This window comes from Pristis pectinata, chromosome 5 (assembly GCF_009764475.1).
Source record: "Pristis pectinata isolate sPriPec2 chromosome 5, sPriPec2.1.pri, whole genome shotgun sequence".
Taxonomy (NCBI): domain Eukaryota; kingdom Metazoa; phylum Chordata; class Chondrichthyes; order Rhinopristiformes; family Pristidae; genus Pristis; species Pristis pectinata.
The window spans coordinates 80,747,214-80,760,595 of record NC_067409.1 but is presented as its reverse complement, the minus strand read 5'-3'; the positions used below and the strand labels follow the sequence as shown (position 1 = coordinate 80,760,595).

The following is a 13,382-nucleotide window of genomic DNA, read 5'->3' as shown; positions in this document are numbered from 1 at the left end:
GCTTGCTTACCTTCATTAATTGACAAAGCTTCCAGATACAATGCCATGTTTCTATCCAATACATTAGTTTCATACATACACGAGCAATTATCAAATTAAAATGGAAATTTTATAAATCATTTTCTCACACTGAGGATAAGTAGAATGCAAATTTGCTCATCACAAATCACTGCTTATGCAGATTCTGTTTTTTCAAAAGGAAATTACATATTTGCTTTGAAAAGAGCAATAAATAGTTTGGGAATTAGCTGAGTAATATTAGGTGGATGGGTTTGGAGAAAAGACTGAATTCTGTAGTGCAACATGTTAGAATTTTAATAGAAGAAAGCATTGAGAATTTTATCTGAAATGTTAACAGTTCTTTCAGATTATGATGTGTATTTTTCTTTGGATTCTAATGAAAATACTAAATGAAGAACTGTGTTTAATTATAATTCAAGCTCAGATTAACATTTTGTAAACTAACTACAATATAAACACATGCTAGTTCTTCTTTCTTAGTGTGATCCGGAGGAGAATACAACAGTAATTTTGCTGCCTCTGACAGAACAGAAAATTATGAAAAGATTTCAGATTTTGTTAGAGAAACAAGAGACTGCAGACGCTAGAATTTGGAGCAAAAGCCCTTCCAGGTGAGGCAGAGATTCAAACCTTGTCTACTACATTCAGTGTTCTCGATGTGGTATCCTGTACATTTGGTGATACTAAGTGCAGACTAGGTGACCACTTTGCAGAGCACCTGCACTCTGTCTGCCATGGCCATCTGAGGCTGCCGGTTGCAAGCCAATTTAATTCCCCTCCCCATTCCCACACCGTCCTGTCTGTCCTTGGCCTCCTCCACTGCCAGGGTGAAGCTCAATGCAAACTGGAAGAACAGCACCTCTTATTCCACTTAGGTGGTCTGCAACCCAATGGAATGGACATTGAATTCTCCAGTTTCAGGTAACCTGCTCCCTCTCTGTCTTTTTCTCTCCCCTGATCTACCCAGACCCTCTCACACACATCCTTCTTTCCAAGCCACCGCACCCCAGCCCCATCTCCCAGTTTCTTCCCCCTCCCCCACTGACACCATCTGCCCACCACCTACACACTCCTCCCACTGGGTCCCCTCCTCACACTGTCCCCATCTGCTCACCCCACCTCCCTTATTTGGTTCCATGCTCCATCTTCTTATCAGATTCCAGAATCTTCAATGCTTTGCTGCCTCCAGCTATCACTCCCCCAGCCTCTGTCGCTACCTCCACCCTTTCCTCACCCACCTGACTATTTGCTAATCAACTCCTCCTCACCTGGACCCACCTATCACTTACCAGCTCTTGCCACATCATTCCCCTCACCTCTTTAGACTGGCTTTCTCCCCTCTGGACATCCAATCAGGACGAAGGGGCTCAACCTGAAATATCAACCGCGCATTTCTTTCCACAGATGCTGCCCGACTTGCTGAGTCCCTCCAGCAGTTTGCCTTTTGTTACTGATTTTGTTACCTGCAGTAATAAGGGGGAAAAAAACTTGGCTTTTCTTTAACTACATTTATAAAGGTCACGTTGCAGCCTTTGTAGCAGGTTGAGTGTAATCAAGAGTTCATGCTCTATGCTAATAGGAATGTTAGCAACAATTGAAGTCCACTTCTTGTATTTCAACAACGTAAAAAATATGTGACAAGACTGTGGAAACAAAAGGGGCTCAGTTTCTAAACTAAGGAAAGACCATCCCTGTAAAGATTCACTCAAACAGTAGAGGTGCTAAAAGAGATTATCAGAAAGAAACTTAGCAAAGAATCAGCATTGAACTCTGGGGGAGATAAAGATTATAATCTGGAAATAAAACAATGTAGGCCATATAGAAATGAGTACAATGTAATCTGTCTGACTGCTGGTTCCAGGCCCTATCAACCTGTTGCTACTTTCTGCAGCCCGTCTCCTGCATTATTAGTATACATGACAATACTCTTCGCCATTGATATGGTATATCACTCAACCACAACTTTGTATTCAACAAGGCCGTGTATAATGCATCATTATACAAATAAAACAATGCATTGGATTTGTTGTAAACCAAGTCATAGAATAATTTATGGATATTAACATTCATCATTTCTTACCTCAAGATGTTCTAAAATGTATGGAGGGTTAGTCATTCCAAGCCGCAGCATTGCTCCCTCAGGAATTACTTCCACTAGTTTCCAAAGCAATGTTGGAAGATCTGTCCCAATGTCTCTTCCATAAGCACCTGTGTCTTCACTAGTCAGCCATATTTCACAGACACCTTCTATATGAGGAAAAGAATTAAAAAGAATTAAAATAGAACTTTCTGCATTCAAGAAATCCTCATCAATACAATGCAGTGTTCAGCACCTGTTAGTATTTAGCTCTTGTTATTAGAACTATAGAATGTTCACAGCACAGAAGGAGATCATTTGACCCTTCATCAACCAGAACAACTCTCCAGTTCTATCCACTGACCCTTTCCCTCCAGCCTCGCACATTTTCCTCTACCACATATTTATTGAATTCCCTTCAACAGAACCTACCACTGCCATATCTGCCGGCAGTACATTAGATCCCACGTGTGCCTTTTTTTTATATTCTATATTCATTGAAGGGATGTGGGCTTCACAGGCTGAGCCAGTATTTAAGTGCCCATCCCTAGCTGCCCTTGAGAAGGTGGTGGTAACTGCCTTCTTGAACCACTGCAGTCCTTGAGGTGTGGGTATACCCACAATGCTGTTAGAGAGGGAGTTCCAGGATTTTGACCCAGTGATGACGAAGGAATGGTGATACATTTCCAAGTCAGGATGGTGTGTGGCTTGGAGGGAAACTTCCAGGTGGTGGTGTTCCCATGCTTTTGCTGGTTGTGGGTTTGCAAAGTGCTAGCTAAGGAGTCTAGGTAAGATGCATCCTGTAGATGGTACAAACTGCTGCTGCTGTCGGAGGTGGAATGAGTGAATGGTTGTGGATGGGGTGCCTATCAAGTGGGCTGCTATGCCCTGTATTACAGGCCAAATTACTGTTTGCCTCCCTAATTACTTGCTGTACCTGCACACTAACTTTCACTGACTTGTTCATGTCACTTTTAATTTCCTTCCTCTTTGCTTTACCACTGTGCCCTCTTTTCCTTGATCCTCCACCAAAGGAAACAGTCTCTCACTATCCACTCTGTCTAAACCTCTCATCTTTCTATATGCTTCAATCAAATCCCCTCTCAGCCTCTTCTTCTTCAAAAGCAATCACTGTCTCTCTAATTTACCGATGTAGCTGTAGTTCCCCTATCTGAAGAACCATCCTCATACATCTTCTCCAGATCCCATCTAATACTTTCACATCCTTCCTGTAATGTAACAATTCTTTTAACTATTAAATTAGTCAATGTTTTTCTAAATGACCATATTATACGAGTTTAAAAAAACATTTTAAAATATTACTGATATAACTATAACCTCTGAAAAGATAATTGAATCATTACATGAATAAAAATGTTTGCAAGACTAAACACATATAAAACCACTAAGAATCCACAGTTTCTTGTACACAGATAAATAAGTCCAGTCAACTAGAGAAACAAAGGACTGCAGATGCTGGAATCTAGATGAACAACACTATACTGCTGGGGAACTCAGAAGGCCAGGCAGTATCCGTGGAGAAAAGCAGGCGGTCAACGTTTCGAGTCAGGACCCTTCTTCAGGACTGAAGATAGGAAAAGGGGAAGCCCAATATATAGGAGGGAAAAGCAGAGCAGTGACAGGTGGACAAAAGAGGGGAAGCAGGGTGGGCACAGGGTGGTGATAGGTAGATGCAGGTAAGAGATAGTGATAGGCAGGTGCAGGGGAGGAGGGGAGAGCAGGTCCACCAGGGGATGGGTCAAAGGTAAGGAGAGAAGTAATCCCCACACCCCTTCCCCAACCATGCTCCTTCTTTTCTTCCCTTTCCTAGCCTCCCTCTCTTTTTTCTACCCCTTTTTTTCCTCTCTCCTTAACTCTGACCCATCCCCCAGTGGATCAGCTCTCCCCTCTTCCCCCGCACCTGCCCATCACTATCTCTTACCTGCATCTACCTATCACCACCTTGTGCCCACCCCACCTCCCCTCTTTTGTCCACCTATCACTGCTCTGCTTTTCCCTCCTATATATTGGGCTTCCCTTTTTCTGTCTTCAGTCCTGAAGAAGGGTCCTGACCTGAAACGTTGACTACCTGCTTTTCTCCACGGATGCTGCCTGGCCTGCTGAGTTCCTCCAGCATCATAGTGTTTTTCATCAGGTCCAGTCAACTTATTTCTAAAAAAAAATAACCTCCCTCGAGCTAGAAAGAAAATTGCTCATAAATTATCATTACTATAATTATAACTAAACTAAACATTTCTATGCATAAATTGATAATTTTAATGTTATAATTACCCAACAAAATCTAACAGAAGATCAGAAAATATCAATTACAATTTATTTTTGAACTCTTCACGGTTTATTATTGCTGGCCAAATTTTTAAATAAACAACATTATTTTCCCATTAGAACAGTGAACAACTTTCACCTTATTTGGGCGGGGGGATCATGATGGAAAATTACCCTGTTTATTGGTGTTCTGCAAGGAGGACTGAGAATAGGGAATGGAAACTGCACTCCTAAGGGGAAATATATGTTCAATTCTTAATGCAGGCTGGGTGGGGATTGGAAGCCCCCTGTTGTGGCGTGGCTTTATATTAAATGAAGAGGAAACAGCTGTAACAGTAAATCAACATCAAAAAAGAGTTACCTAACTTCCATGAGAATTAATTGCCTAACATAGCAATTAGAATTAAAACCAATACATCACACTAAACAGAACACAACAATTAAGGGAGCATTTTACCAGAAAAGAAAAATAAGGATTTTATCAGCACAGGTTCAACAATTATACTCACACTCCCAAATGACCTTATAAACAAATGAATAGGAAGAAACTGGTGATCATAAAAATAACTATCCTCTTTTTACAATACGTGTGGATATTGCAATTGGAAAAATTATGCAGTAGGGAGGAGGTTAAGAAAACAAATGAAGATTGAGTATTAAAAGGAATATTAACACTGTAACTGAAAATAAACACTGACTTTATTCTTTCCATTTCTATCATTTAAGATGATATATTTGTGTTTTAACAATGAACAATGTCAGTTGAAGGCAGAATCAAACACAACAAGGGGACTGAACACCAAAAGCAATATAGTCATTTATCACGTTGGCAACATGGTTGACTCAGACCTAGTGAGCTGAAGGGCTTGTTTCTGTGCTATACTGTTTTATGTTCTATGTTCAAATAAAAGAAACAGGACATGCTGGAAATATTCAGCAGGTCAGGCAGCATCTAAGGTGATTTGGGACAGTTCTCTCACATGCAGGAATAGATGATTCTCTGTTAATTCCTTTCACAAAACTGCCAAACTTTCAAGACCTTTAAAATGAAACAAGAAGATGATCAAACAGAAATACATGAACAGCAGGCAAATGGGACTAACTTAGATGGGCATCTTTGTCAGCATGGACGAGTTGGGCCGAAGGGCCTGTTTCCCTGCTATTATTCTATGACCACTTTGTGCTTGCTGACAGTTGGATGTTCTGCAGGAAACTGCCAGCTATGAGCTGTTTGAGGTCCAGCACACCTTGGATCTCTGTGTGTGCATGGTTAGAGATGCAAGTCTGAGATGGGCTGGTAGTTGGAAACCACTGCATCTGACCGACTGTCCAGTGCTGGGGTCAGTGGCAGAGAAGTGACCTGCTCCAGAGTAATTCTGGACGTAATTCAGCTTTACGTTGGGGGCATGAGATGGAGGGGAAAGCTGGCACGTGAATGGCATTTCCTTTCATGTAAATGAGATTGCTGACCCTGTGCTAAAGGTTACGTGCAGGTTATTTAATGCCCTTGGATTACTTAGGATATACAGCACAGAAAAAGGCCATTCAAACCAACCAATCCATGTTCTATGAGGCTCCTCTCATATGTCCTCATCTAAATGCAATAGCATATCACTTTGTTTCATACTCCTTGTATGCTTGTTCAACCTACCTTTAAATGCATCTATCCTAGTCATCTCAACCACATCAAGTGGGAACAAGTTCACATTTTCACCACTTCTTGGATACAGAATTGTTTTTTAAACTGTATTTATTGTGCATTTCTTGGTGACTAAAACTTGTGCTATTTTCCACAAGTAGACACATTCTCTCTATTATTTTAGAGACCTCCATAAGGTCTCCCCTCAGCCTACTTTTCTCAAGAGAAAACAGACACAATCAGTTCATCCTTTCCTGATATTAACACCTTCATATTTCTGGTACCAATGTTGTTGCTCCAGTGCCTCTATATTTTTTATAATGCGGCAACTATTACTATATGCATTACTCAGTCTACATGTTTGGACAGAGATTTTGTACAACTTCCCTCCCTTTCAATTCTACCCTTCCAGAAACAAACCCTTGGTTTGCTATTTTTATGGCTGTGCTAACCTGTGGCATAACTTTCAGTGTATCTGTTGCCTGAGATCCAGTTGTTCTAATACTCCACCAAGACCCATATCTTCTAATAAATGACTCTCTATTCCTGATATTAAAATGTATAACCTCACATTTATCTTTATTTGCCAATTCTGCAAGTTTATTAATCTCCTGTAATTTGTTATAGCCCTAATCATTTGTTATTATTGTAATGCTAATAATTAAAGCTATTTTGTCAATTTTTTTGAATTATTAAATCTATTTGAATAATTTTTAAATGTTTGACAATCAGAAACATTTAAAAACACAACACACAAGGCTTCAGGATACACTACCCAAGGTGTACTATCCATTCAGAGCCAGTGGCACCTCCTTGAGGACGGTCAGCTTGTTCAGCCCTCTGCATCTGGAAAAGGTATGTCCAGCCAGGTTGGGATTTCAGGCAGCAGGCCAGGTACAGAATGATCCAGCCCCTTACTATTTAATGAGTTTTGACAAAAATTGTGCCTGACTGTGAAGTGCCAAAAGATTTTGAACCAATCATGTGGCCTGACACTGAGAGACAAAAATGATCCTCTGGACTAAAAGAGAATAAAGATAGATAATAGCTGACTGCCTGATTGGATATTCTCTCTGTGACAAGGAGCCAGTTAAACTCCTGTTTGAGTTTAGTAGGCTGGGCCTCTGGCGAACTCCATGCTACTCGCTCATCTGTGTGTAGGGAGGGGACATGTGACCTGCTAATGCCAAGCCTGCACATGATATGCAATATTTGGTCCTCCCAGGTGATTGATGTTTCAAGGCTCTGTCCTTTTCGTTGGTGGGGCACAGTTGAGAAATGTTACCAAGGTTTTCCACATCACTGTGGAGGAAGGGTATATTTGCAAAATAAAGAAAGCACTTTGCATCTAGCTTTATCCTTTTAAAATGCATCTATGTTCCCCCTGCCAACATGAGACCCAAGCTCAACTCTGTATTCCAGCTCAGACATAACGCACAAAAAGCCGACCCCCGCCACCAAACCTCCACCTGCCCCTGAAACCAAAGCCCTGACTAAACCAAGAACTCTGCCTTTCCTTCAGAGTTTTCTCACCACCCAGCATTCCAGGTGTGTCTCTTGGTCATGAATAATCTCTTAATGGAGACAACTCTTTGAGTTATACAGCTGTACAGCACATCCATACAGACTGTCAGACGGGATATAAAGCCCTTGTGAGTTTGAAGGAAGAGCGGAAAATGATGCACTGGTGAATTTAAAGGAAGCAAGAGGGAAGGGCTCTAGTGAGCTTAAAGAGAGCATGGGAATGGGGTACCAGTGAGTTTAAAAGGAGCACAAGTACTAGAGCCCAGGTGTGCTTAAAGGGTGCATGGGAAAACAGTACCAGATGACACAGATATCAAACCACCGGGATATCTGAACAATCGTTTAGTGGATTATTAAATGTTTACTGTATTTTTTTTATTACCATTCATTTTCTTAGATGTGGACATCATTGGCAATGCCAGCATTTATTGCTCATCCCCTTGAGAAGGTATGAGAAGTCACCTCCTTGAACCAACACAGTCTATTTCATTTCCAAAAATACATCTTATTCATAAGATTTTGCAAATTTATACAACTATGTGTTGTCATTCACTGTAACTAGCATATCAATAGATCTGTTCATAAAATTTATATTATGTCAATATAGAATCATTTCTTTCTTTTTCAAACATTCCATGAGTGATGACTCACTTGTTGAAGGTACTTCCACAGTGTTGCTGTGGACAGTGTATCAAGGTTTTGACCTAGAAGTGATGAAGGAACACTGATACATCAATTTTTTTTTTGTTGTGCCATTTACTTAATTTGAATCGGATCAGAATCAGCTGCACCAATATCACAACAAGCCTATGGCAGATTAGATTCCAATTCAGACGCACAGACCATAGGACCAAACTGCTGAACTGCAGCAGTAAGCTATACCCTCTGTACTTGGCCTCCTTAGTACAACATTTTTATTAAGGCCTTCAGAGCTATGATCATTTCAAAATCCTTCATAATGCCTCCATGATTTCTCATAAGTATTTGCTGAGGGAATGGCTAACTCCAAACCACTTCCTGCCTCAAGGACAATTAACACAGGAGCTTCCAAACCATCCATAATACAGCCCCAGGCTACAATTCAGCCCAGGAGAAGACCACACTTTAAGAGACTTTTCCCTTCCCCATCCTGAAGTCTTAAGGTTTGATGTGTTTCTTCCCTTTACAAACATCACTTAAAGTAAAATAAATTAAAATTTAATTGCACCTTAACAGTTGTTTATATACACAATTAAATCTCATCTTAATAAGATAAATCACTTTAATGTTATTATATATCTGGTTGTTTTATACTATGCATGTTTAAAGGAGAAGGAAGAAAAAATCTTGAACCTTGACAGAATATTGTTCGACAACTTGATAAAAAAAAATGAAGGATGCTTCTTAAAAGTCACAGCATGAAGCTTTTTATGTACTTCAATCAAGACCCTGCCAGCAAAGGAAACAGTCTCAGAGCAATGAGTAGAGAGCAAGAACTCAGCCATTTTGGTCTCTTCAGTGCTAAGTTTTAGTTATGTACATATATCTTTTACAGAGGATTTCAGGATCATTCATTCTGCTGATGAGGGTAGCACTGTTTCCACAACCAGTAAGAGATAACATTGATGGAAGGGGAAAAATTTAGGCTGAGGTGTATAAAAACTGAGAACAGTTTGTTTGTTAATTTAATAAAATTGGATCAATTGTCAGAATGCCTTCAAGAGATGATGGGCCAAACTATGCTGGGTACAACTAGTGATTCCGAAGGGAAATGCTGCCATTATCCTGGGGAATCCACCTCTGTGATCCAATATCAGTCATACCATATAAATGAGGATTCCTGGCCCTGTGGAACAGATAACTTTATATTGTTTTTAATTATTTCCTAATGTTTTGAATCAATGCAAATACTTTTTGAAATGTTTTCAGTAGTTTTAGTTTTTAATGATGTAAAGCAATCATAATTTTATTTTGAGATCATCAGATATATTTAAGAACTACAAAGAACCTTCCTAACTTTGATAAGGCAAGTTTCCTCCCTCAGCTATGTCTACTATCAAAGACTTGCAGGGCATTCCAAGAGCAATTACACTACCAATGCTGACTCACTGATGACCTCCCTGGTGTGGGGAATAAACTTAATCAGGCCTTCACATGCAATCCAGAAAGTCATGGGTAGTGGACCTGACCCAACACCATTCACAATTCAAAACATTTGGAGGTCTTAACCATTTAGCCTTCTCTCTATCTACCTCAGCTCCAGTGGTTCACTTCTTTATTTTTACTTTAATGTGACCGTATATCTGTCAAAAAACTATCATTGTAATTAAAATACAAATGAAGTTTAAAATAGTGAATAGTAGTGAAGTCATTACATAAATCATAACACCATTCTCCAAGAATGCAATCCCCCCCCCCCCCCCCATAATGCAGGGGTCGCCTGTATTGTCACCATTAATTCAAATTATTTCATTTTCCTACTTAAGCTTACTTATCATTTGCTTTTGGTTGAATTGTATCAATTGTCTTCTTCACTTTGCTCAGGTTTTGGGTTTCCATTCCTTTTGTATTCCGATTTATAGCAAGAACCCAGGGAAGGGAGTGCTTTTGACAGAATAAATCTTCAGGAAATGCTCAGGCTATACTCTGGGACCAGAAAGGGAAAACTGACAGGCAGAGATTGAAGCATGCAGACGATCAATTAGCAACTAAAAATAGTGAGCTATCAGGGAAAAGTAAAAGAGCATGGAAAATAGCAAAGGCAGAACAATGAAAGAGGTGGCTGAGAGAGTACATACATTGAAAGGAGAAATTGGCAGTTGTGGCCTTTACAGAAACAAGATAGAGCAAAAGTTAAATAGAGGCCTGCTTCATCTTGAATGAAGCCCTTGAAATGTGGACATTTGGTGCTTTGGAGATAAAGATCCAGCACATATTATGGGATCTTTCTTTTGACAATGCCACATCAAACGTGAGTTTTGATTCTCTCATGGTCTGCCATTTCAGGACAGATGTATCGTCAATCATTTAAAACAATATTCCCCTCTCTGGCTTGAAAATGGCTCAAAATTAACTCCACCTTCAGTGAAAAAGACGCAATAGAACTCTTAAATATACTTTACACATTGCTCTTAACACCACCAAACATGAGTAAATTATATGCTGCAAAAAAACTGCTGGAGGAACACAGTGGGTCAGGTAGCATCTGTGGAAGGAAAGGAATGGTCAACATTTCAGGCCAAGGCCCTGCATCAGCACAGAGAGCGTAGAGGGAGGATAGCCAGTATAAAGGGGAGAAGAGGAGAGTTGAGGCAGGGGCTGGTAGGTAAGTGAGGGGGGAGGAATAACAGGCAGATTGAACCTAGTGAGGGAGGGTGAGAGGTGGATCTTAAAACTTGATTTATCTCCAACTTTTCCCAAATCTGACAGTGGTCATCAACCTGAAATGTTGGTTCTGTTTCTATCTCCACAGATGCTGCCCCACATGTTGTGTATTTCTATCATTTTCTGCTTTATTTTCCCTGGGTTTAACATAACACAATTAAAACCTGATTTCAAAGCAATAAAATGCATTTGTAACCAAAGTTATTTTAGTTATTGTAAAAGGTGATGTCGGAACACGCATAGCATGTGTATCAGCAATTTACAGAACAAGGCTTTCCTGAACCTGAGGCAACTCAGAAACCTCCTAATGAAGGAACCAAACAAGCCAGGAATATGAAAGTAAATCATGTTTTTCTAAATCAGGTTTAACAGCTGCAGAAATGGTATTAAATGTCTTCACTATGAATAACAGTCCTCAAATACGAAGATTATAATGAGATTTGTAGGGATTGGAGAAACAGCCAATATGTCATCCACTACTCAAGCAAACTCTTTAGCAATGTTGCCGCATATTGCTCATTGTACAGAGCTTTGGCACTGGTTACATAACTGGCATTTATCCACAGCAATTATGATCTGTAACTGTGGCAACCCGCTTAAGAGTGCTACAGACTCAAATCTGATCTACAGTACTCTTATCCCAAACTGCTCAAGTCACCAAATTAATTTATTTGTAGCTGAACACCAGCTTAGCATTTACAGCCATTATTAGGAAGGCAAAAAAGGTTTCTTGGACTGCGACCACCTACTGCATATTTCTCGAATGAGATGAAAGAGACTTGACCTCTTGGTCCTTACACGATTTCAAAGACATGAACTATATATGTTGTCATGAGATGCAATGACACAGGGCCCTCTGAAAATGGAAGCAGAGTATTAAATCTGTTGCATTGTTATTGTTATTTTGATTTTCATATGTTATATCCAAAAAGGAATATTTTGAACAACTTGAATGCCCAACACCTATATAAATGCTATTTTATGCTGATCAAATAAGCTTCAAAAATGCAAATTTATTTGGGAATCAAGCTGGGTTCCATTATTTTCAACTGATAATAATAATTATTGCAAATAATGTTAATGATAGAGCTTCTAACATAAGGACTTCTAAAAGCTGAAATTGAAAATATGAACCCAATATGAATGGAATACCCTCCTCCTTTACACATAACAGATGTACACTTTTCTTCTTAGCCTCATCGCCAAAAATCTTAACCGTTCCCACAATCCCTGGGCAACAATCCCTGGTGGAAGCAGTGGTTAGATGATGTTGGATTTGACTGTTTTAATTAGTTTTTTTAAACATCTATAGTGTTTAATACACCTCAAGTGGCTGCAGAAGGAACGGCCGCTTACTAACTTATTGGTTAGTCCATCAGGTGAATATGTGCTTTTTCATTGGTTGGTTTGGCCACAAGTATCAAGTAGGTTTCCTGATTGGACTATTGTTAACTAAGGAGTATCTCTTATCTCAGGTATACTTGCTCTCCTTTCCCCACCACCCCCCCCCCAAGCCCGAGCTCATCTTTAGTTCCTTTTGTTTCGGCTCATCTCCTAGTCGTAAAGCTAGTGCCATGTGCTCTGTGACTTTCTTTGTTTTAAACTTTTCCAATAAAACTTTGTGAAGCACCAAGTTGTTTTCAACTCATTCCTGGACTCCTGAAAGAACCTACAGATTCAAAAATAACCGGATCCGACAATGACTAGAATGGAGTAAGTTTCATTTAGTGAAAAAAATGCAGACACTGCAAATCTGAAATAACAGAAAATAGAGTGGATACCCAACAGGCCGGAGGGAGTCAGATTGATTACCTGTCATCAGAACTGGAAAAGTAAGATAACAGATGTGTTTTACATTGGGGGGAAGGAATGTCCGTAAAAGGATGTGGATCAAGAGAATTTAGAGGACAATAATGTACGAGAAAGATAGCTGACTTGGCCAGTGGAGGTCTAAATAGGAGGGGATGAATGAGGGCAGAAGACAGGATGAATAAACAATCCTGGTGCTATGAGTTGCAGAACATGGCAGTTGCTGGAAATCTGAAACAAAAGAGAATGCTACAAAAATCTAGGCGATCTGTGGAAAGAGAAAAACTGAGTTAATGGTATAACTGGTCAATTCTGACATAAACAGGAAAGGCTGGTTATCTGAAACAGTTGAATTCAATATTGAATCATGAAGGCTACAACATGTCTGGTTGAAGATGAAGTGGTATTCCTCCATTTTATATTGGGCTTCATTGGAACAGTGCAGAAGACCACAGAAAGGAAGGTTAGAGGGGGAGTGGGATGATGAATTAAAGTGACAGGCAACTGGAAGCTCAGGGCCACCTCTGCAGACTTAAAGGAAGTATTCTGCAAGTAGTCATCCAATCTATGTTTGGTAAACTTAATCTACAAAATTCAGGCAGTTACTCTCCTTGTCTATGTTGGCAGTGCCTTCAAATCCACCACCTTTTATCACTAAGGATA

General features: G+C 39.9%; 1 protein-coding gene across 1 annotated transcript in view; it reads right to left on the bottom strand.

Moving 5' to 3' along the window:
- The window catches only part of cdkal1 (CDK5 regulatory subunit associated protein 1-like 1), a gene marked incomplete at its 5' end in the record, with an annotated part of 448,677 nt that overhangs the window by 252,283 nt on the left and 183,012 nt on the right, over positions 1-13,382 (bottom strand). The window contains one exon of the mRNA XM_052016953.1: positions 2,102-2,268. Coding sequence (XP_051872913.1) covers positions 2,102-2,268 — 167 coding nt within the window. The remainder of the gene's footprint in view (positions 1-2,101; positions 2,269-13,382) is intronic.